A 22,648-nucleotide genomic window follows, 5' to 3' on the forward strand; every position below is an offset into this window, starting at 1 on the left:
AGTAGATTTACACTGAAAACAAGGGAATTTAAGTTTTCTTTTTTTCAGTTTTAAGGAAAGAGTTTTTGCAGTGCATATGTATAGGTTCAGGTGATACACCTTTCGATTCAAACCTTTCTTTTCAAAAATTACGAAAGAAACATTTTGAAAACTTCCAGAATAAATGTCTGGATTTTATTAGCAAATTTAAATTGCAATATTTGAACTCAAATGTTTGTCCTAACATACTAAGTGAAATTGTTAATCATCTCTTCACTATCCAGGAATGCAAAAAAAAACAACAACAAAAAAACATTTGTTTTAATACCAATCAAAATTGTCTGTCTAAATCAGGGGTGCTCAAAGTTTTTCGCTCCAAGATCTACTTTTAAATGAGACAACCTCCCGCGATCTACCTTAAGAGCAACATATGATGTTATGTTGCTCACAAAACACAAATAACTGTGTACGTTTAAAAAAATATAAATAAAAAAAGGACGGTAAATTATGTTTGCTCACATAACATAATTAACTATGTACATTAAAAAAAAAAAAAAAAAAAAAAAAAAAATTTTTTTTTTTTTTTTTTTTTTTTTTTTTTTTGATGCTGCGAGCTACCCACACTAGCGTTGCGATCGACTGGTCGATCGCGATCGACGTAATGGCCACCCCTGGTCTAAATAAATTATATATAACAAAAAAAAAAAAAAAACGCCTTAGTCAGCGAATAACAAAAGATAAATAAAAATACAGCCTTCCTTCAGGAAAAACACTACTCTTGTCCACAAGCACAGCCAAAGTCATCAGCCAATCAAACGTGCGTTTGCTGAAAAAAACATGGACTGGCTCATTCAGCAAGTGATAAGGGGGGTAAATGTAAGTCTGAAAATAATTCACTTAATAATGGTAGGGTCAATTCTATTGTTATAACATATAGGAAGTAGGGCTGTCAAACGATTAAATTTTTTAATCGCGTTGATTACTGCTTAAAAATGAATTAATCGTAATTAATCGCAATTCAAACCATCTCTAAAATATGCCATATTTTTCTGTAAATTATTGTTGGAATGGAAAGAGAAGACACAAGACGGATATATACATTCAACATACGGTAGATAAGTACTGTATTTGTTAATCATAACAATAAATAAACAAGATGGCATTAACATTATTAACATTCTGTTAAAGCGATCCATGGATAGAAAGACTTGTAGTTCTTAAAAGATGAATGTTAGTAAAAGTTATAGAAATTTTATATTAAAACCCCTCTTAGTGTTTTTGTTTTAATGACATTTGTAAAATTTTCAATCTAAAAATAAACTACTAGCTCGCCATTGTTGATGTCAATAATAATTATGGTGCTAAAACCCATAAAATCAGTCGCACCCAAGCACCAGCAGAGGGCGAAAAAACACCAAAACACCAGTGTTGGGAGTAACGCCGTTATAAATAACGCCGTTACGTAACGGCGTTATTTTTTCAGTAACGGGGTAATCTAACTAATTACTTTTTCCGCCGTTACAACGCCGTTACCGTTACTGACGGTCAAAGGGGTGCGTTACTTACTCTGAATAAATTGAAGAAACTACCAGCCGTGTCGAGTCGACTCTCTGCTCTGTTGATTTGTCATCCAAGACTTGGGGTGCGTTCAGGTTCGAGCATAGCGCACGTACTTCTGACTCCAAGCTGTTCGTCTCTGCTCATTCAATTAGACAATGCTTTCTAAAGTTTGGTAACGTTTCTGTGTTTGCTACACCTGATGCTAGCCTCGTTCCCATCTCTCACTGTCAGCCAGCAATAATTCTGCTTCCATTTTGAGGACGGCAAACGCTTTGAAGGTGACGTGAATTGTCGGGAAACCAGCCTACCTGAATGCAGCCCCTCGAGAAATGCGATGGAAGTGATTGTGATTGGCTGAGGGTTAGAGTCATGTGTCGTGGTAAGCCAATCAGAGCCGATGATTTCACAAGCAAACCGGAACAGCGCGTGCCACAAACACACACACACAAAACAGATGCACAGGGTCGGGATGGCAGAAAATTCAGAAGAAAAAATGTCCTTTAAGAGGTGGAGATATAGACACTATTTCAAGTTTGTCGAAATTAAAGGAAAGAACCTGCATGTAATGTGTAATTTATGTCCCGGGGCAAAGCTTTTGTCGACATCTGTGGTAAGCAATTCAAATCTGCTGAAGTACCGAACAAGTTAACTACCTGTCTGTTCTTCTCTATTCCACTGACTCGAATACTGCTCAAAAAATTTCAAATTCTTTGACATACAACAAGTTCTTTTTAAAGTAACGGAAATAGTTACTTTCCCTGGTAACTAGTTACTTTTACAATAGAGTAATTCAGTTACTAACTCAGTTACTTTTTGGAAGAAGTAGTGAGTAACTAATTACTTTTTTAAAGTAACGTGCCCAACACTGCAAAACACACAAGTAACAAGTGGACATTACACTGTGCTGTCGTTTTAATCTGTTTGAGCGTTAAATGCGTCAAATATTTTCATGTAATTAATTACCGCCCGTTAACACGATAATTTTGACAGCCCTAATAGGAAGACAATGTAAATGACCAATATGACTGAACACGTTATATAATTCAAATAAGGTTACTTAAAAGTTGGTGGGGACAATTTGAGCATCCTGAAAAGTTGATAGTGTTTTGTCCCTACCGTCCATATGCAAACCTACGCCCTTGCCCAAAAGACAAACACGGCGATTGAATGTTGACCTACTGGATGCATGTTGATCAACCAGCCTGTTTTCTCCCCGGGTTCCTTCATTCTCTCGAACCCGAATCGATTGTCCATCTCATCCGTGAACTGGCTTCGCTCCAGCCTCTTGAGGGCTGACATCGAGGAACCATCGTCCCTAGTTTGCACAAACGCATCTCCATTATTCACTCATCTAAAGTCGTAAAAGACGGAGCTAGCTAGGGACTACTTACTGGTTCTCCTGCTCGCCACTTTGACCCCGATCCGATTTGTATCTTCCACTATTTTGCAACACCATTTTGTATAGTTGGCTGACAACCGACCAGAAAAAGTGGTTACCTGCTCGGATTTATTGTTATGTCTGGAACAGATTCTTCATCTGGTAATAATTTGGAGTTATTTGTGACTTGCGTCGTTTGTTTCTCTTTCAGTGACAAGCCTTGTCTTTTCTTAGTTTGGCGCGTTCTTCTGGATCCCGCGAGATCCGCTCCTCGAATAGTTGTCACAAAGATCGCTTATTTTAAACACAGTCATTTCTGAAATCGCCCGACTAACCAGATGTAGATATATTTTTTTAAAATTCGTATTATTTTTAAAAAAATAAATTTGTATAGCCATAACATAGTTATGACACTTAAAAGTGTCACAACCACGGAAGAAGGCGCCATCTTATTCATAGTTGATAAAAATTCGGTCTACTGTATAATTCATTTAATCAAAATTAATTAATTTTCCCAATTCCAGAGTTTAAATGTGTTTATATTAGGGCTGTCAAACGATTAAGATTTTTAATCGAGTTAATTACAGCTTTAAAATTAATTAATCGTAATTAATCGCAATTAATCGCAATTCAAACCATCTATAAAATATGCCATATTTTTCTGTAAATTATTGTTGGAATGGAAAGATAAGACACAAGACGGATTTATGCATTCAACATACGGTACATAAGGACTGTATTTGTTTATTATAACAATAAATCAACAAGATGGCATTAACATTATTAACATTCTGTTAAAGCGATCCATGGATAGAAAGACTTGTAGTTCTTAAAAGAAAAATGTTAGTACAAGTTATAGAAATTTTATATTAAAACCCCTCTTAATGTTTTCGTTTTAATAAAATTTGTAACATTTTCAGTCAAAAAATAAACTAGTAGCCCGCCATTGTTGATGTCAATAATTACTTACACAATGCTCATGGGTGCTGAAGCCCATAAAATCAGTCGCACCCAAGTGCCAGCAGAGGGCGGCAAAACTCCATAAAACACAATTAACAAGCAGTTCACTGTACTGTCATTTAAATCTGTCTGAGTGGGGGAGTGCGTTAATTGCGTCAAATATTTTAACGTGATTAATTTAAAAAATTAATTAACGCCCGTTAACGCGATAATTTTGACAGCCCTAGTTTATATTATTACTATTTTGAATAAATACATTAGAGAAAAGATTTTAAAAAATTAAAAAATGGTGTCATTATTTTGATTTTCTTTTTACATTGTATCAATTATTATATTGTTGAAACCGAATTAAATTAATGAAGATTTTTTTTTTAATTAATTACTTACTACACAAATGTACAAAACAATTTTTCTTACAAGCTAGCAAAAGAGGAGAAAGTGGAAGTATAAATGAAATGTACGCTTGTGATCAGCACTGTCTTATTTCAAGCTAAAAAATACAAAATAAAAAAAATAAGAGAAAAAACAACAAATTGGTGGATGATGAGAGGGGAAAAAAGAAAGGTCTACACGTTTGCACACCTGACATTATATAAATGAAGTGTCAACATTTTTTTGTAAAAAAAAAAAAAAAAAAAAGTTGTGTATATATATATATATATATATATATATATATATATATATATATATATATATATATATATATATATATATATATATATATATATATATATATATATAAACATTCAGGTCACTTGAAGTTCCGCTCTGAGACCCCCAATTTGGCCAAATTTCAAAATTGTCCAATATGCATGATATGATACGTCATTGGAAAGCTTAAAACCTCAATTTTCTGGGGGGAGAAAATTTTTGAACAGGAGGGCATTTAGGGAAAAAAAAATAACAGCAAAACCCTAACTAACGGTGAGAGCACGCGACAGCATAATTAAAGACGCCATGATTTTAATGAGATATTATCGCGTACTTGCCTCTTTTCGATCAAAAAACTCCATGAAGCATGTGGCACCGAGTGTCAAGACAGCGCTCTGAATGGCCACAGACGGATTTTTGGGGATATTATGGGTTTAACATGGTTTTATAACAAGGGTCACGACGCAGAACCCGCAGACATCAAGGAGTGGTCGAGATGTTCTTTTTAATATATGTCCCCTTTCAAACATTTTTTTTTTCAATGTTTCTTTGTTTGGATCAATTATTTATCATCTAAAATATTGGGGGAAATGCGACAGTAGAGAAAAAATACAATTAAGGGATAGTTATGAGGTAGATATCCGTGATTTTTTTACAGACGCTAATTAAATAACTAAATATTAGACATCAATTAATGATTCTAAGCTAAAAATGACAGACATTTTGAATAATCAATATGATTACTTACCTTCTTTTTATGGCTAGATTGAAACAAAAGTGGTTGCGCGAAGTCTGTAAACGGGGGTTTCCAGGGTAACAAACAAATTAGAAATAGTTCGGGGACTTAAGGCGCCATGAATTTGCAATGGCAGCATATAGACATATTGTTCTATCAAACACAACAGTTCTTTTGGCTTAAAATACAGCAGTTTATGTCTGTATATATACAGTGGGGCAAATAAGAATTTAGTCAAACACCAATTGTACAAGTTCTCCTACTTGAAAAGATTAGAGAGGCCTGTAATTGTCAACATGGGTAAATCTCAACCATGAGAGACAGAATGTGGGGAAAAAAAAACGAAAATCACATTGTTTGATCTTTAAAGAATTTATTTCCAAATTAGAGTGGAAAATAAGTATTTGGTCACCTACAAACAACCAAGATTTCTGGCTGTCAAAGAGGTCTAACTTCTTCTAACGAGGTCTAATGAGGCTCCACTCGTTACCTGTATTAATGGCACCTGTTTTACCTCATTATTGGTATAAAAGACACCTGTCCACAACCTCAGTCAGTCACACTCCAAACTCCACTATGGCCAAGACCAAAGAGCTGTCGAAGGACACCAGATGCAAATTTGTAAGCCTGCACCAGGCTGGGAAGACTGGATCTGCAATAGGTAAAACGCTTGTTGTAAAGAAATCAACTGTGGGAGCAATTATTAGAAAATGGAAGACATACAAGAACAATGATAATCTCCCTCGATCTGGGGCTCCATGCAAGATCTCACCCCGTGGCGTCAAAATAACAACAAGAACGGTGAGGAGCAAAAAATCCCAGAACCACACGGGGGAATGCCCTACAGAGAGCTGGGACCACAGTAACAAAGGCTACTATCAGTAACACAATGCGTGGCCAGGGACTCTAATCCTGCACTGCCAGACGTGTCCCCCTGCTGAAGAATGTACACATCCAGGCCCGTCCGCGGTTCGCTAGAGAGCATTTGGATGATCCAGAAGAGGACTGGGAGAATGTGTTATGGTCAGATGAAACCAAAATAGAACTTTTTGGTAGAAATACAGGTTCTGGTGTTTGGAGGAGAAAGAATACTGAATTGCATCCGAAGAACACCATACCCACTGTGAAGCATGTGGGTGGAAACATCATGCTTTGGGGCTGTTTTTCTGCAAAGGGACAAGGACGACTGATCTGTGTAAAGGAAAGAATGAATGGGGCCATGTATCGAGAGATTTTGAGAGAAAATCTCCTTCCATCAGCAAGGACATTGAAAATGAGACGGTGCTGGGTCTTTCAGCATGACAATGATCCCAAACACACACCCAGGGCAACAAAGGAGTGGCTTCATAAGAAGCATTTCAAGCTCCTGGAGTGGCCTAGCCAGTCTCCAGATCTCATCTCCATAGAAAATCTGTGGAGGGAGTTGAAAGTCCGTGTTGCCCAACGACAGCCCCAAACCATCACTGCTCTAGAGAAGATCTGCATGGACGAATGGGCCAAAATACCAGCAACAATGTGTGAAAAGCTTGTTAAGAGTTACAGAAAACGTTTGGCTTCCGTTATTGCCAACAAAGGGTACATAACAAAGTATTGAGATGAACTTTTGGTATTGACCAAATACTTATTTTCCACAATGATTTGCAAATAAATTCTTTAAAAATCAAACAATGTGATTTTCTGTTTTTTTCCCCCACATTCTGTCTCTCATGGTTGAGGTTTACCCATGTTGACAATTACAGGCCTGGTTAATATTTTTCAAGTGGGAGAACTTGCACAATTAGTGGTTGACTAAATACTTATTTGCCGCACTGTATGTATATATAAGAAAACAATGATTTGTACATGAATACATGAATATATCTCAAGATTTTTAAATAAAATACTGCAGTTATTTATTTTTTAATTGAAAAAAAATTGAAGCGCGAAGTAGCGAGGGATCACTGTACTGTATTATTCTGTATTCCATATTCCACGTGAGAATCTTTACTCTCATTGATCGAGGCAATCTTTGAGGGAACTTCCGCTTGTGTGGGAGGAGCTTAACCACCACGCACATGTTTACTAGGGTAGGGGGAGGGGTGCTAACCTTAGGAGTGAATGGTTGGCACTTGAAGGTAGGTACAACTGACAGAAGGTTACATTTAACAAGAAGCGACTCAACAAATAGCACAATTACTTGTCCTCTGACACGTTCGTCCACGGTTTCGTTGACGATTGCAAAGTTTTGTTGACTATTAGCTTGCTAGCGTCAATAACTCATCGTTATCGCTCACTCGTGAATATTCAATATACTTGCAATTAATTGAATCGTGTAAAATAGAAGATCCGTGTTAGTGTGTAAGGCAAATTCTCAAAATAATGAAAAAATAAATAAATAAACAAATGCAACTTTTTCCCCTTCCTTTCTCATGTCATTGAAGATTAAAGCATAACGTGTATGTACAGCGATTAAGCCTGTTAAAGGAGCGTTAAATATACTTTGTTTGATGTTGACAGGGCAAATTAACTTTGTATTGCTGTGGACTATCAGATGAAGGACACCAAATAAAGCCCAGAAAACTCTTTAAAACGGAAAATACCAAAACTTTAAACGACAGATTGCTATCTTTATTCAATTTTCGTGCTCTTTCGGTGTTTGGGTGCCTGCTGTTGATAATTGCAGCTCATCTATTGTCAGCTCTAAGGACCTCGGTACAGTACTGACCTTGGCACCATTGGAAGCCAAGTAGCCACTCTTAGATCTGATGTCAGCTGTTGCAGGGCTGTTGTTTTGTTTACCAGACCCTGCTTGGAAAATGTTGCATGCACTCTTACTCAGGGACGGTATGAACGTTATTTGTGCAGGAAGCTACAACGTGCTGTTTTTCATTGGTGGATGAAGTAATCACTTTTTTTTTTTTTTTTTCAACTTCAGTAAAAGTGCAGATACAGGTGCAAAAAATTAATTAAGTACAAGTATCTAAGGAAAATATCCTCAAATAAAAGTACAAAAATACTTGCTTTAAAATGTACTTTACATGTAAAAAGTAAAAGTATCTTCTCCCGATGCAAAAATGTAATATTTATATCAGACATGTCCAAAGTCCGGCCCGGGGGCCAAATGCGGCCCGTGGTCAAATTTCATCTGGCCCCCAGCCTCTGTCATAAAATCAATAACGTCTAGCCCGCACACAGACTTAATAAATTGGTCAGCAGTCCTGCTACCAGCACATGAAGTAGCTTACACACTAAATGCTGCTCCTCATTTACCCACTGAAAGGCAGCAGCACTCTAAGCAACAGTACCCCGTGTGACCCGTTACTCCCAATTTTCTAAAATGGCGACAATTAACAATAAAAAAGTTGACTTCGACGGCCGACGCTTAAAGGATAGGTAGAAATTAAATGATTACGTCAGTAAAATACGCAACAAATGTGTCTGCCTCATTTGCAAAGAGACAGTCGCTGTTTTTAAAGAGTTCAATGTGAGGCGATATTACCAAACAAGACACGAAGACAAGATTACAGGGGAAGGTACGTAGCGAGAAATTGAAGCTAGTTTAATTTTACAGCAGCAGTATTTCACAAGAGCCCGACCGTCGAAAGAGAACGCCACAAAGGCTAGTTGCAAGATTGTTGAAATTATTAATAAAAAAAAAAAAATACCGTATTGGCCCGAATATAAGACAGTTTTTTTTGCATTGAAATAAGACTGAAAAAGAGGGGGTCATCTTATATTCGCCGTCTAGACATTATACCCATTCATGACGCTAGATGGCGCCAGATATCATTGAAGCGATGTTCTGTCATGACAGATCTCAGCTACTCGCCCCATTCACGACCCCAGATGGCGCCAGATATCATTGAAGCGATGTTCTGTCCTGATAGATCTCAGCTACTCTCAAGTTCAACCAGTTAGCATTAGTTTATTGCAATGTTTTTCCTGATTCAGATTTGTTTCAAGACTACAGTTACAGTTAGACTTCACTTTGATGGTTAATGCAGTTATTGCTATTTTGTTGTTTTATCACAATAGATTGGTTTATTTACATTTCAAAAACCAGAAGCCATTCATTTACGAATGTGATTGCACTTAAGTTTACATGGTAATGGTAATGGTGTTATACATATTTAAATGTTCAGATATTAAGATTTGGATGAAGCAAAATAACATGCTTTTTCTCTCAAATATATTGTTATAATCATTTGTTTTAGATGTACTGTAATTATTTTTTGTATAAAAATTAATTTGGTGTTCAAAAAGTCTTTTTTCAAACTTGAGTCTTGTTAAAGAGGGGGCCGTCTTATAATCAGGGCCGTCTTATATTCGGGCCAATATGGTAATAAAGCAAATGTGACACACAGAATGGCTTGCTAAAATTTGCTAAAATATATTGTTCTACGTAACCAATTCAGGGTGTCCCCTGCCTACTGCCCGAAGTTAGCTGGGATAGGCTCCAGCACCTCCGCGACCCTCGTGAGGAATAAGCGGCATGGAAAATGAATGAATGAATATTGTTCTACGTAAAGGACGTCAGCCAAGGTCGGCCCCTCACATTTTTACCACAGCAAATCTGGCCCCCTTTGCAAAAAGTTTGGACACCCCTGGCCTAGAATCATTAATTGATGTCTAATATTTAGTTTAAAAAAAAAAATACTTTAAAAAAATTATTCACTCGCATATTTTTAACTTTTAAACAAATCACGTCACAATGAAAAATTGTGTGTGATTGCAAATAAGTACTATACATTTTTGTTGTTGTAAGATTAGAAATGGACATAATAATTCATTATTTAAAAAAAAACTACTACTACTAGTTAATAGATCATTACTAAACTGTTGATAAATGATTTATTGTTGATTTTTGAAGTATTTGTTAACAGTTTGTTTGTTAAGCATTTACAGGGTGTTCCAATATGGTTGACATCATTCTAAATGCCCATGCTACTTGATGGATCTTAATAAACTATATAAACTCTAGGGTTGTTCCGATCATGTTTTTTTTGCTCCCGATCGTTTTAGTTTGAGTATCTGCCGATCCCGATATTTCCCGATCCGATTGCTTTTTTTTTTTTGCTCCCGATTCAATTCCAATCATTCCCGATAATTTTTCCCGATCATATACATTTTGGCAATGCATTAAGAAAAAAAATGAATAAAACTCGGACGAATATATACATTCAACATACAGTAAATAAGTACTGTATTTGTTTATTATGACAATAAATCCTCAAGATGGCATTTACGTTATTAACATTCTTTCTGTGAGAGGGATCCACGGATAGAAAGACTTGTAGTTCTTAAAGGACAAATGTGACTTTGTATATTGTGACTAAAGATTGCCATCTAGTGGATTTTTATGAGCTTTCAGTAAATGATACTGCAGCCATTTAACTTCTGCCCAAATGCATGATGGGAAGTGCAACCATGACTGTGCGTAATGGTACCAATTGATATATCTTCTCAGCGTTGGGAAATAAAATAGGGTGTTAAGAAAAAGATCAACAACTACCATTGCTTCCCATGAAATTTCTAATCTTTGAGAGAGGGATTGCAAGGCTTTAGCTAATTAAAAAAGGCTTCAAAGGTTGCCAAAATTCTCTCTACTCATTTTAGGTTGCCTTTTAGCTCTATATATACGTAATACGGTGCCCTCATAGATTGAACGCGACAATGCGTGAGTGGGTAGTGCAGTGCATGCGTTAATTGTGTTAAATATTTAAATGTTATTACCGTCATTAACGCGATAAATTTGACAGCCCTACTTTAAGCCAAAACTAAAGACTCTGGATGAGTGTAAGACATTTTGTCTGTAAAGTTAAATACAATTAGAAAACGATTTAATTAAAAAAATATATTTATATTAAAAAAGGCATGTCTGATATTTTTTTGCCGATTCCGATAATGATGTGATCGAACCCGATCGATCGGGATGCCAATTCTGGGATCGATCAGGACATCTTTAATACACTCTATGTTGAAGGTCATAAGTTTTATTGGTTAAATATACAAAGAAAAGTACAAATATTTTTATTTTTTTTTTTTAACACCAAATGAATTTTTATACAGAAAATAATTACAGTACATCCGAAACAAATGATTATAACAATATATTTGAGAGAAAAACCATGTTATTTTGCCTCATTCAAATCATAACACATGAACATTTAAATATGTAAACTAAAGTGGAATCACATTTGTAAATGAATGGCTTCTGGTTTTTGAAATGTAAATAAACTAATCTATTGTGATAAAACAACAAAATTCCAATAACTGCATTAACCATCAAAGTGAAGTCTAAATGTCACTGTAGTCTTGAAACGAATCTGAATAAGGGAAAAACATTGCAATAAAATAATGCAAACTGGTTAAACTTGAGAGTAGCTGAGATCGGTCATGGCAGAACATCGCTTCAATGATATCTGGTGCTATCTAGCGTCGTAAATGGGTATAATGTCTAGACCGCTGAGATCTGTCATGACAGAACATCGCTTCAATAATGTCTGGCGCCATCTAGCGTCGGGAATGGGTATAATGTCTAGACCGCGAATATAAGACGACCCCCTCTTTTTCAGTCTTGTTTCAAAGCAAAAATAAACGTCTTATCTTCAGGCCAATAAGTGTAAATTAAAATGTATTTATTTATTATAGCATAAATGTGTTAATAGTAGCTAAAAGCCCATTTTGAATTTTAAAAATGTTAAAAATGTATTGAATTTTCCCACTTTTTTTTTTCAACAGTGCCAGGAGAATGTCTGCTAATGCTCTGGTTTGCATTGTTTGGATTCATCCTATGGATTTTTTTTCAACTGCGAAAGATTAATAACAGCCGAATTGAGATGCCCGAGAAAGGAAAGGAATCACCAGTGGGTGACAGCCCCCCTGCACTTCAAGAGGATGTGCCTGCTGCCCACTCCTCTCATCCAGGCCAACAGTGTATCTCAACGCAGCCTGAGGAGCACAGACTCCAAGCTGAGGGACTTGATGTGAAAGAGCAACAACAGCCCCTCACTGCACAAGAACCTTCAACAACCAATGTGCCAATGCTCCGATCCGGGCTCAGGGCGAGGGAGCGTCTCAAGTTTATTCTGGGAGCCTCGGAGGACAATTCTTCAGACGAGGAGCCTTTAGCTGCCAAACCGCCAAGTGGTCCTCCACAGCCGTCAACCTCTGCTGCCAAGTCTTCTCGTCATCAGACGTCCACTGAAGTGCCACAGCTCAACTCGGGCATGAAGTAAGATTGCGCTATTGAATGTGGTGACATAAAGTACTGTATATGCATCATGTTCGTGAATGACACCCTGACAGATGCTCATTGAAACATCAATCACAGTTGTTTTTCCTGTTTATGTGTTAGGCAGTGTTAGGTGCACAAGGTGCCCTGTCCTATATTATGCTACATCATGTGACTGAAACAAGCTGACCTATGCTATTGTTGTATCATTCACACCCTCTTTGCTCTATTATTGGATCAAGAGTGACGTTGAAATTTGGGCTGTGACTCCAGGTCAATAGCGGGGCTAACCACCTCCCTTCTAAAGTGATTTAAAAAAAAAAAAAAAAAAATTAGCGCTGCAGCCATAGGCGGAGTTTGACTTTTGGGCCGGGGGGGGGGCACAACATGTTGATGACCCCAAAACGCAGTGTCAGAAATAAAATTTATCATCATTCTTGAGGGGAATTCTAAATCAGGCTGTTTAGGACAGCTAAACTTTTCGCCAAGATCGTCATCCATTGAATATGGTATGCCCGTCGGTGTCATAATTTGTCTCTGTAATTTGTATCATAAGTTCTCTTCAACTGTGAGGGACGGAATCTTAATACAAAAATCCAGAAAATCACATTGTATAATTTTTAAATAATAAATTTGTATTTAACTGCATGAAATACTGTAATTTTCGGACTATAAGCCGCTACTTTTTTCCTTCATTTTGATACCTGTGGCTTATTTGTTGATTTTTTTTTAGGTAACACTTTATTTGACAGCGGTGTCATAAGACTGTAATTAGATCATCAAAATTATGACATGACACTATCATGGATATTACTGAATGCGTATGTCATTAAGTGTCATTTGGTGTCATGAAAATTCTGGTCTGGTCAAAGGCAAATCTATGCTTAATCAACCACTAGTATTTTTGACCTACAGGTGTTCATAAACTCGGTGTGAATATACATTGAAAAATTATATATATATTATCGGTTATCGTATCGCTATCGGGCTTGAGGAGCAGGAAGTTATCAATATCGGTATCGGTTTCAAAAAACGGATATCGTGCACCCTTAGCAGAAACAATAGTTCGGCAAATGTACATTAAAAAAAAGGACAAAATATACTAGTGCTTCGAGTATTCGTTTAATTAAAGTGCCGTTGTGATGGTATATTTTGAAAGTGATGGCATCTAGTTTTATTGATTAGGGTGGATACACTACCCTCTGGTCTGCCTCTTTTCACATGGCTGAATCCAACTGCTCCCTGTTAAGACCAACCTAAGCTAAGTTTTTGTTTGAGCTAATGTTTTTTAATGCATTCAGAATTGAGTTTATAGGTATATTTAGTCGTTTTTTTGTGGGAATATGTGTCTGAACCATTTGTTAAGAGCATTGTAAAACAAACTTTTGAATTTTATAGCACTTAAGCTAGTGGACTTTTTCTATGTAAGTTAGCCAATTGTTTTTTTGTTGTACATAGATCCTCATTTAGGAAAAAAAAAATTATACCGTTTGAGGCTCAGCTCAGGTATTTTAATTTTTCATGTTCCTTATCCGATTACTCGATTATTCGAACTAACTAGTCCATCGATTAATCGACTACTAAAATATTCGATAGCTGCAGCCCTAAAATATACCTTACAGTTGAATATCAACGCATTGACACGGATGGATGCCCATCAGCGTCAATAGCAGCAGTAAACTGCAAGTAAAAGACTGGTTTTCTTCCATCTGAAGGCAGTCCCTAACAATATATATTTTTTTAAGTGTTTATATTTCTTGTAGATGACTTGTATGACAGTTATATAAAAAATATTGCTTAAACAATTTTGACAAAGTTTTTATGATGATTTTTAGAGATGTCCTGATCGATTGGCGTCCCGATCGATCCCGATCGATCGGGTCCGATCACGTCATTTTCAAAGTATCGGAATAGGCAAAAAAATATCGGACATGCCTTTTTTAATATATATATATATATATATATATATATATATATATTTTTTTTTTTAATTAAATCGTTTTCTAATTGTATTTAACGTTACAGACAAACTGTCTTACACTCATCCAGAGTCTTTAGTTTTGGCTTAAAGTGGGGCCGTCAAATTTATCGCGTCAACGGCGGTAATAACATTAAAATATTTAACGCAGTTAATGTATGCGCTGCACTACCCACTCACGCGTTGTCGCGTTCAATCTATAATGGCACCGTTTTACGTATACATAGAACTAAAAGGCAATGTAAAATGAGTAGAGAGAATTTTGGCAGCCTTTGAAGCCCTTTTTTAATTGGCTAAACAATCCCTCTCTCATCGATCAGAGATATTGTGGGAAGCAATGTGGGGAAGAAAGATAGCAGTGGATCTTTTTCTTAACACCCTATTTAATTTCCCAACGCTGAAAAGATATATCAATTGGTACCATTACGCACAGTCATGGTTGCACTTCCCATCATGCGTTTGGGCAGAAGTTAAATGGCTGAATTATCATTTACTGCAAGCTCATAAAAATCCACTAGATGGCAATATTTAGTCACAATATACAAAGTCACATTTGTCCTTTAAGATTTACAAGTCTTTCTATCCGTGGATCCCTCTCACAGAAAGAATGTTAATAATGTAAATGCCATCTTGAGGATTTATTGTCATAATAAACAAATACAGTACTTACAGTGGGGAGAACAAGTATTTGATATACTGCCGATTTTGCCGGTTTTCCCACTTGCAAAGCATGTAGGGGTCTGTAATTTGTATCATAAGTTCTCTTCAACTGTGAGGGACGGAATCTAATACAAAAAACCAGAAAATCACGTTGTATGATTTTTAAATAATACATTTGCATTTAATTGCATGAAATAAGTATTTGATACATCACAAAAATCGAACTTAATATTTGGTACAGAAACCTTTGTTTGCTATTACAGATACCAAATGTTTCCTGTAGTCCTTGACAAGGTTTGCACACACTGCAGCAGGGATTTTGGCCCACTCCTCCATGCAGATCTTCTCCAGAGCCTTCAGGTTTTGGGGCTGCTGCCGGGCAACACGGACTTTCAGCTCCCTCCATAGATTTTCTATCAGGTTCAGATCTGGTGACTGGCTAGGCCACTCCAGGACCTTAAGATGCTTCTTACGGAGCCACTCTTTAGTTGCCTTGGCTGTGTGCTTTGGGTCGTTGTCATGCTGGAAGACCCATCTTCAGGGCTCTCACTGAAGGAAGGAGGTTGTCATCCAAGATCTGGCGATACATAGCCCCATCCATCCTCCCCTCAATACGGTGCAGTCGTCCTGTACCTTTGGCAGAGAAGCAGCCCCAAAAAATGTTTCCTCCTCCATGTTTCACGGTTGGGATGGTGCTCTTAGGGTTGTACTCATCCTTCTTTTTCCTCCAAACACGACGAGCCGAGTTTAGACCAAAAAGTTCAATTTGGCTCTCATCCGACCACATGACCTTCTCCCATTGCTCCTCTGGATCATCCAGATGGTCAGTGGCAAACTTCAGACGTGTCTGGACATGCACTGGCTTCAGCAGCGGGACCTTGCGTGCGCTGTAGGATTTTAATCCATGACGGCGTAATGTGTTTCCGATGGTTTTTTTTGAGACTGTGGTTCCAGCTCACTTCAGGTCATTGACCAGGTCCTGCCGTATAGTTCTGGGCTGATCCCTCACCTTCCTCATGATCAGTGATGCCCCATGAGGTGAGATTTTGCATGGAGCCCCAGAATGAGGCAGATTGACCGTCAACTTGGACTTCTTCCATTTTGTAATAATCGCTCCAACAGTTGTTACCTTCTCACCAAGCTGCTTGCTTATTTTCCTGTAGCCCATCCCAGTCTTGTGCAGGTCTATTATTTTATCCCTGATGTCCTTACACAGCTCTTTGGTCTTGGCCATTGTGGAGAGGTTGGAGTTTGTTTGTTTGAGCATGTGAACAGGTGTCTTTTATACAGGTAACAAGTTCAAACAGGTGCAGTTACTTCCGGTAATGAGTGGAGAACAGGAGGGGTTCTTAAAAAAGAAATGAGAGCCGAAATATTTACTAGTTGGTAATGTATCAAATACTTATTTCATGCAGTTAAATACAAATTTATTATTTAAAAATTATACAATGTGATTTTCTGGATTTTTGTATTAGATTCCGTCCCTCACAGTTGAAGAGAATTTATGATACAAATTACAGACCTCTACATGGCTTGCAAGTGGGAAAACCAGTAAAATCGGCAGTGTATCAAATACTTGTTCTCCTCACTGTATGTACTGTATGTTGAATGTATATATTCGTCAGAGTTTTATTCATTTTTTTTCTTAATGCATTGCCAAAATGTATATGATTGGGAAAAATTATCGGGAATGATTGGAATTGAATCGGGAGCAAAAAAAAGCAATCATCGGCAGATACTCATACTAAAACGATCAGGATCGGATCGGGAGCAAAAAAACATGATCGGAACAACCCTAATGATTTTTTTTACATTTTTTAAAATTGTTTAAAATCCACTTTTCTGGAACAATTTGTGTTTGACCTCAGGAGTACCACTACGTGTTAATTTGGAATGTTTAGTTCTATGGATAGAGAGTTGTTAATCTGACTGCTGTTCAAGGAACACTTTGCTTCTCTTGGGTCTGCGCTGTTTCGATTTGTAAATGGCGACTTGTTGTAATGCTTACTCTGTTTTATCTGATGCACAAGTGGGAGGAGAGAATCGGAAGCCAGGAAGTGTTATTATGTTGCTCCTTTCACTCTCAAAACGCACGACATTATGAATCTTGCCAATACATAATGGAGGGAGATGCTTTTCAAAGTCCTACCTGGTACCTCTATTTTCCAAGGTAGGCCACTTTCAAGCTTTGTCATTTGAGGTCATAGCTAGTGTGCGCGTTTTGTTTCTAGTCTTTATTGTTGCAGCCGTTTCAAACAGATGCTGCTGTAGATGAGTTTCAACAGGAAGAATTACTCACCTAGCTGTGTACTCTTGTAGTTATGTAAGTGCTTAAGCACTGGATTAGTGCACGCATGTTTTGTGTATGCTCGCTTCAGAGAAGGGAAGTGGAATGATACTTGTTTAACGCTATGGCATCATCATTGAATTTTGTAGCCAAATTTTTACATGGCTTTTATTAGTTGGATAAAGGACACCCACTAACATAAAGTACTGTATGTGCTGACTTTCTTTAAAAAAGAGATCAGAAGATTGTACTTCAATTCAATCTTGTGTACTTTTAAGTTTAAGTGCAGCCTTTATACTGTATTTATTGCTGATATCAACTGAATCTCAGAGCAAACATTTTACTTCCAAACATGGGTAAGTGTTTCAACAAAGGTTAGTCATTCAGGGTTTCACGCCAGTGAGGCTTTGGAATGAACAGTGCTGGACTGTGCTGGAAATTGATTTCTTTTAGGGGGGGTAAGGCATTCCTAATAGAGGGCCTGTGTTGGTTGTGGCCAGTGAAGGCATAGAATATATTTTTCATAAAAGCCCATAAATCATATCTTACCACCATTAATTTTCACACCGTTTAAAATCTGTTCTGTCCTTTTTTTGTTTCTGATTAGAGGTTGACTGATACAGTGTATCACAAAAGTGAGTACACCCCTCGCATTTCTGCAGGTATTTCAGTATACCTTTTCATGGGACAACACTGCAACACAAAATGACACTTTGAAACGATGAAAAGTAGTGTGTGTGCAGCTTATATAATAGTTAATTTATTTCCCCTCAAAATAACTCAAAATATAGCCATTAATATCAAACCCCCGGCAACAAGAGTACACCCCTTAGAAACTACGTACATCCCTAAGTGTCCAAATTGAGTACTGCTTGTCATTTTCCCTCCACAAGGTCATGTGACTTGTTACAGGAGTGCTGTCAGCATTGCTGCAGAGATTAAAGAGGTGGGGGGGTCAGCCTGTTAGTGCTCAGACCATGCGCCGCACTGTACATCAAATTGGTGTGCATGGCTGTCATCCCAGGAGGAAGCCTCTTCTGAAGATGGTCCACAAGAAAGCCCGCCCGTCTCATCAGACCATAGGACATGGTTCCAGTAATCCATGTGCTTTGTTGACATGTCTTCAGCAAACTGTTTCCGGGCTTTCTTGTGTACTGTCTCCTGTCACTGTATATCGGCCGGCATAGCTGGCTGATATATGGACTTTTTTTTTTCCAACATTTGTCATCGGCCGATTAACAAAAAGAATAAACCGATAAAAAATATTTTTGATCAGGCATCTGTGTGTGCTAGTGTGGTAGCTTCTCACTGACAGTCGAACCCCGGAAGGACCATGCAGCAGCTTGAAGACAGGCTGCTACAAGAAGCATCAGGCTTGTCTGTTTTGGAAATGTTGTAAGATTTTTTTTGTCTTGATTTAGAGAATATGCAGTGTTTAGCCTTTTAAGGTGTTTACTGAGTGATCATTACGCTATGAATGTAACTCGTAGCGTAGCATTTGCGTTAGCATTAGCTTTAGTATGGCGAGCATCGTCTTAAACTCTCACTCTCACTTTTTTACATCTTATCGTGACGTCCTAGAAGGTTTAATTGTTTGAAAAATAATGTACTGTTGTACAAATGCACTGAGTGTGTATAATCATAAAAAGATGTACTGCGTTCGTTAGTTTGGTAGCACTAGACCAAATTAACCCTTTAAGTCTCAGGTCATCATTGTAAATTTGAAACAGTTGAAGCATTTTTTTTAAAACTGCCTTTCATAATCTACGTGCTATATTTAAAATAAGGGATATCGGCCTCATATCTGCTGACAAAATCTGTTTTCGATATCGGCAATCAGCTGAAATTTTTTTAGATATCGGCATTTGAAAATCCCATATCGGTTGACCTCTATTTCTGATGGATTTTATTAAAGGGAACCATGGACAGAAATACTTGTAGTTCCTTAAAAGATAAATGTTAGTATGAGTTAAAATAGTTTGATATTCAAACCCCTCCTAATGTTTTCGTTTTTCTGTCATTGTTTGCATAATATTCTCATTAAAATATGAAAACCTTTCAGTGTTTGGGTGGTTTTAGTTAAAGCAGACACTGTTTTTTCATCTGTGTGATTTTTACAAAGATCAGATCACATTTCATGGTGATATTATGCAGAAATGTGAGAAATTCCAAAAGGTTCAGATATTTTTTCTACTGCTGTATTAAAGAAAGACATTAGGTATTGAAATACAGTATATGTTTTATTTGAATCCTGCCATATCTCGGTTACATTTAAGTTATATTTAGAACAGCAGTTGCAATCATGTAAAGCACTTTGCGAGTTATTACTGTGAAAAATGCTGTCTGCATAAACACCATTTACTTAGAACAGCAGAAAACAAGATAAGGACATAAAGTACTGTAGATTGGGCTGCTCCATCGCAGAAACTGAACTTTGACTTTGACTTTGGCTTTTGATTTCAACAGCTCACTTTCTTCATTCTGTTCTTCAGTTGTTTACCGGTGTGGTTGAATAGAACTCTTGGCTCTTTTCAGCTATCTGTCATTGACATTAAGGAATGGTTCAGTCTCAAACAGTTTTTTTGCTCAGACAAATATTTCAAAATTTTCTTGCTCTAGGCCCAGCATGTCTGGTCTTCACTTGGTTAAAAAAGGACGCGAACACAGAAAGATGGATCTTCCGAGAGACTTCACTGTGGCTTCACCTGCAGAGTTTGTCACCCGCTTTGGTGGAAACCGTGTCATCGATAAAGTAAGTATTCTTCCTGAACTACCTTTGATGTTTTCATTGACTATTTGTATTTCTAAATTTTGTAGAATGGTTGAACATGGATTAATGAAGAATTCAAAATATATAGGGAAAGATGGTTCTGGATTAGGCTTTATCTCCTTTTAGTGTTTACGACAATCTCTCCATTGTAACATTGAGTTCTTTTGCAGTTGACTGATGGTGAATTGTTGCTGTTGTTTTTTTTCTGCTGTCTAAATCTGTGCCTTAGTGTTTTATAGTTAGCCCTTTGTGGTTTATTTTACAGGTGCTTATCGCTAACAACGGCATAGCTGCAGTCAAATGCATGCGGTCTATTCGACGCTGGTCTTACGAGATGTTCCGAAATGAGAGGACCATCCGCTTTGTGGTGATGGTAACTCCTGAAGATTTAAAAGCTAATGCAGGTACTACATTGCAGTTCTTATTAAGTACAGTGAATCACAAAAGTGAGTACAACCCTCGCATTTCTGCAGATATTTAAGTATATATTTTCATGGGACAACACTGACAAATATCACTTTGACACAATGAAAAGTAGTCTGTGCAGCTTATATAATAGAGTTAATTTATTTTCCCCTCAAAATAACTCAAAATATAGCCATGAATATCTAAACCCCTGGCAACAAAAGTGAGTACACCCCTTAGAAACTACGTACATCCCTAAATGTCCAAATTGAGTACTGCTTGTCCCGCCCGTCTCATCAGACCATAGGACATGGTTCCAGTAATCCATGTGTTTTGTTGACATGTCTTCAGCAAACTGTTTGCAGGCTTTCTTGTGTACCGTCTCCAGAAGAGGCTTCCTCCTGGGTGACAGCCTTGCACACCAATTTGATGTAGAGTGCGGCGTATGGTCTGAGCACTAACAGGCTGACCCGCCACCTCTTCAATCTCTGCAGCAATTCTGACAGCACTCCTGTAACGAGTCACATGACATTTTGGAGGGAAAATGAGAAGCAGTACTCAATTTGGACATTTAGGGATGTAGTTTATAGAGGCGTGCGAAATTTCCGATTCTTAGATTATTCGCGATTCGGCCGTGGAAGATTCGAGAACGATTCACAAGCATCCAAATTCCGATTATTGAATTATACCAGGTAAAGTGGAAGTAAAACACAGTCAGCGCGGTCTTTAGGACGCAATGAGGAACGGACCGAGAGTAAATATCATGTTCAACTCATGCCGCTAGATAAAAAAAAAAAATCATACCTGACTGCGGCTACAGTAGATATCATATATATGTAGAACTAGATGCAAAATGACAGACGATCGCGGTGTTAGAACTTGTATTATATGTAGAACTAGATGCAAAATGACAGACGATTGCGGTGTTAGAACTTGTATTATTGAACCGAGATGCAAAATGACAGACTTTCCGGCGTTAGTAAACAGCCGCCATCTTAAAGCAGTACTAAAGCAGTGACTTCTCTAGAAGGTTCTGTTGTAGCGAACCTAATTAACTTTTGATCTAAAATACTCCTAAATCGGCAGAATCTTGTCTTGAATCTATCTTTAAATGATGAAATAGTTTTTAAACTTTGACAAGAGTACACTGAAGGGAAATTATGGAATAACGGGAGCAATTTTAACAACTGTTAACAGTTGATTCACAACATTAAATTAATTGAATGTAGTTTAAAGCTGCTGATACAGAATGGGGACTGGAGTATTTTATGTACTGTTAATTTTGTATATTTGTTTACTGTTATATGCTAACTTGATACTAAAATAGTAGTTTGGTTTAGCCTGAGAGATTTTTTGAACAATTTTGGAACTAATGTACAAAACATTTATGTAAAAAAAACAAAAAAACAAAAAAAGGAGGTAGGTGCATCAATAATCGTTTTATAATCGAATCTGAGCCTCTGAATCGTAATCGTAATCGAATCGTTAGGTGCCCAAAGATTCCCAGCTCTAGTAGTTTCTAAGGGGTGTACTCACTTTTGTTGCCTGGGGTTTAGATATTAATGGCTATATTTTGAGTTAATTTGAGGGGAAAATAACTTTATTATATAAGCTGCACATAGACTACTTTTCATTGTGTCAAAGTGTCATTTTGTGAGTGTGGTCCCATGAAAAGATAAATATCTGCAGAAATACGAGTGGTGTACTCACTTTTGCGATACACTTTACTTTATCAATATACCTTTAAATGAAACTGTCGCTGTTTTCAGAATATATCAAAATGGCAGACCACTACGTGCCGGTGCCTGGTGGGCCAAACAATAACAATTATGCCAATGTAGAGTTGATAGTGGACATTGCCAAAAGAATCCCAGTGCAGGTAAATATTACTGTTGAATTCATTATTTAACAAAAAAAAAAATGAGTGGGGTGGGCTAACTCAAGATACTGTATGCCAATTCACAGGCAGTGTGGGCCGGCTGGGGCCACGCCTCAGAAAATCCCAAACTACCCGAGTTGTTGAATAAAGCAGGAATTTCATTTTTGGGTAAAACTAAATTTGGGATAAATA

The 22,648-nt window shown here is 37.3% G+C and overlaps 2 protein-coding genes across 4 annotated transcripts in view; one reads left to right on the forward strand and one right to left on the reverse strand.

Annotated features, from left to right (window-relative positions):
• The window catches only part of LOC130913985 (DNA polymerase epsilon catalytic subunit A-like), a 77,803-nt gene extending 74,627 nt beyond the window's left edge, over positions 1-3,176 (reverse strand). The window contains exons 1-2 of the mRNA XM_057832996.1: positions 2,931-3,176; positions 2,719-2,854 (exon numbers count right to left, since the gene is read on the reverse strand). Of these exons, the coding sequence (XP_057688979.1) occupies positions 2,719-2,854; positions 2,931-2,995 (201 nt within the window). The 5' untranslated portion in view covers positions 2,996-3,176. The remainder of the gene's footprint in view (positions 1-2,718; positions 2,855-2,930) is intronic.
• A 4,090-nt stretch (positions 3,177-7,266) lies between these two features.
• Positions 7,267-22,648, forward strand: part of acacb (acetyl-CoA carboxylase beta) — a 101,879-nt gene continuing 86,497 nt past the window's right edge. For all 3 annotated transcript variants that reach the window (XM_057831254.1, XM_057831255.1, XM_057831256.1), the window contains exons 1-6: positions 7,267-7,378; positions 11,985-12,477; positions 20,022-20,154; positions 20,438-20,576; positions 22,347-22,456; positions 22,543-22,624. In XM_057831254.1, the coding sequence (XP_057687237.1) occupies positions 12,005-12,477; positions 20,022-20,154; positions 20,438-20,576; positions 22,347-22,456; positions 22,543-22,624 (937 nt within the window). In that variant the 5' untranslated portion in view covers positions 7,267-7,378; positions 11,985-12,004. The remainder of the gene's footprint in view (positions 7,379-11,984; positions 12,478-20,021; positions 20,155-20,437; positions 20,577-22,346; positions 22,457-22,542; positions 22,625-22,648) is intronic.

Source organism: Corythoichthys intestinalis, chromosome 3 (assembly GCF_030265065.1).
Source record: "Corythoichthys intestinalis isolate RoL2023-P3 chromosome 3, ASM3026506v1, whole genome shotgun sequence".
Lineage (NCBI taxonomy): Eukaryota > Metazoa > Chordata > Actinopteri > Syngnathiformes > Syngnathidae > Corythoichthys > Corythoichthys intestinalis.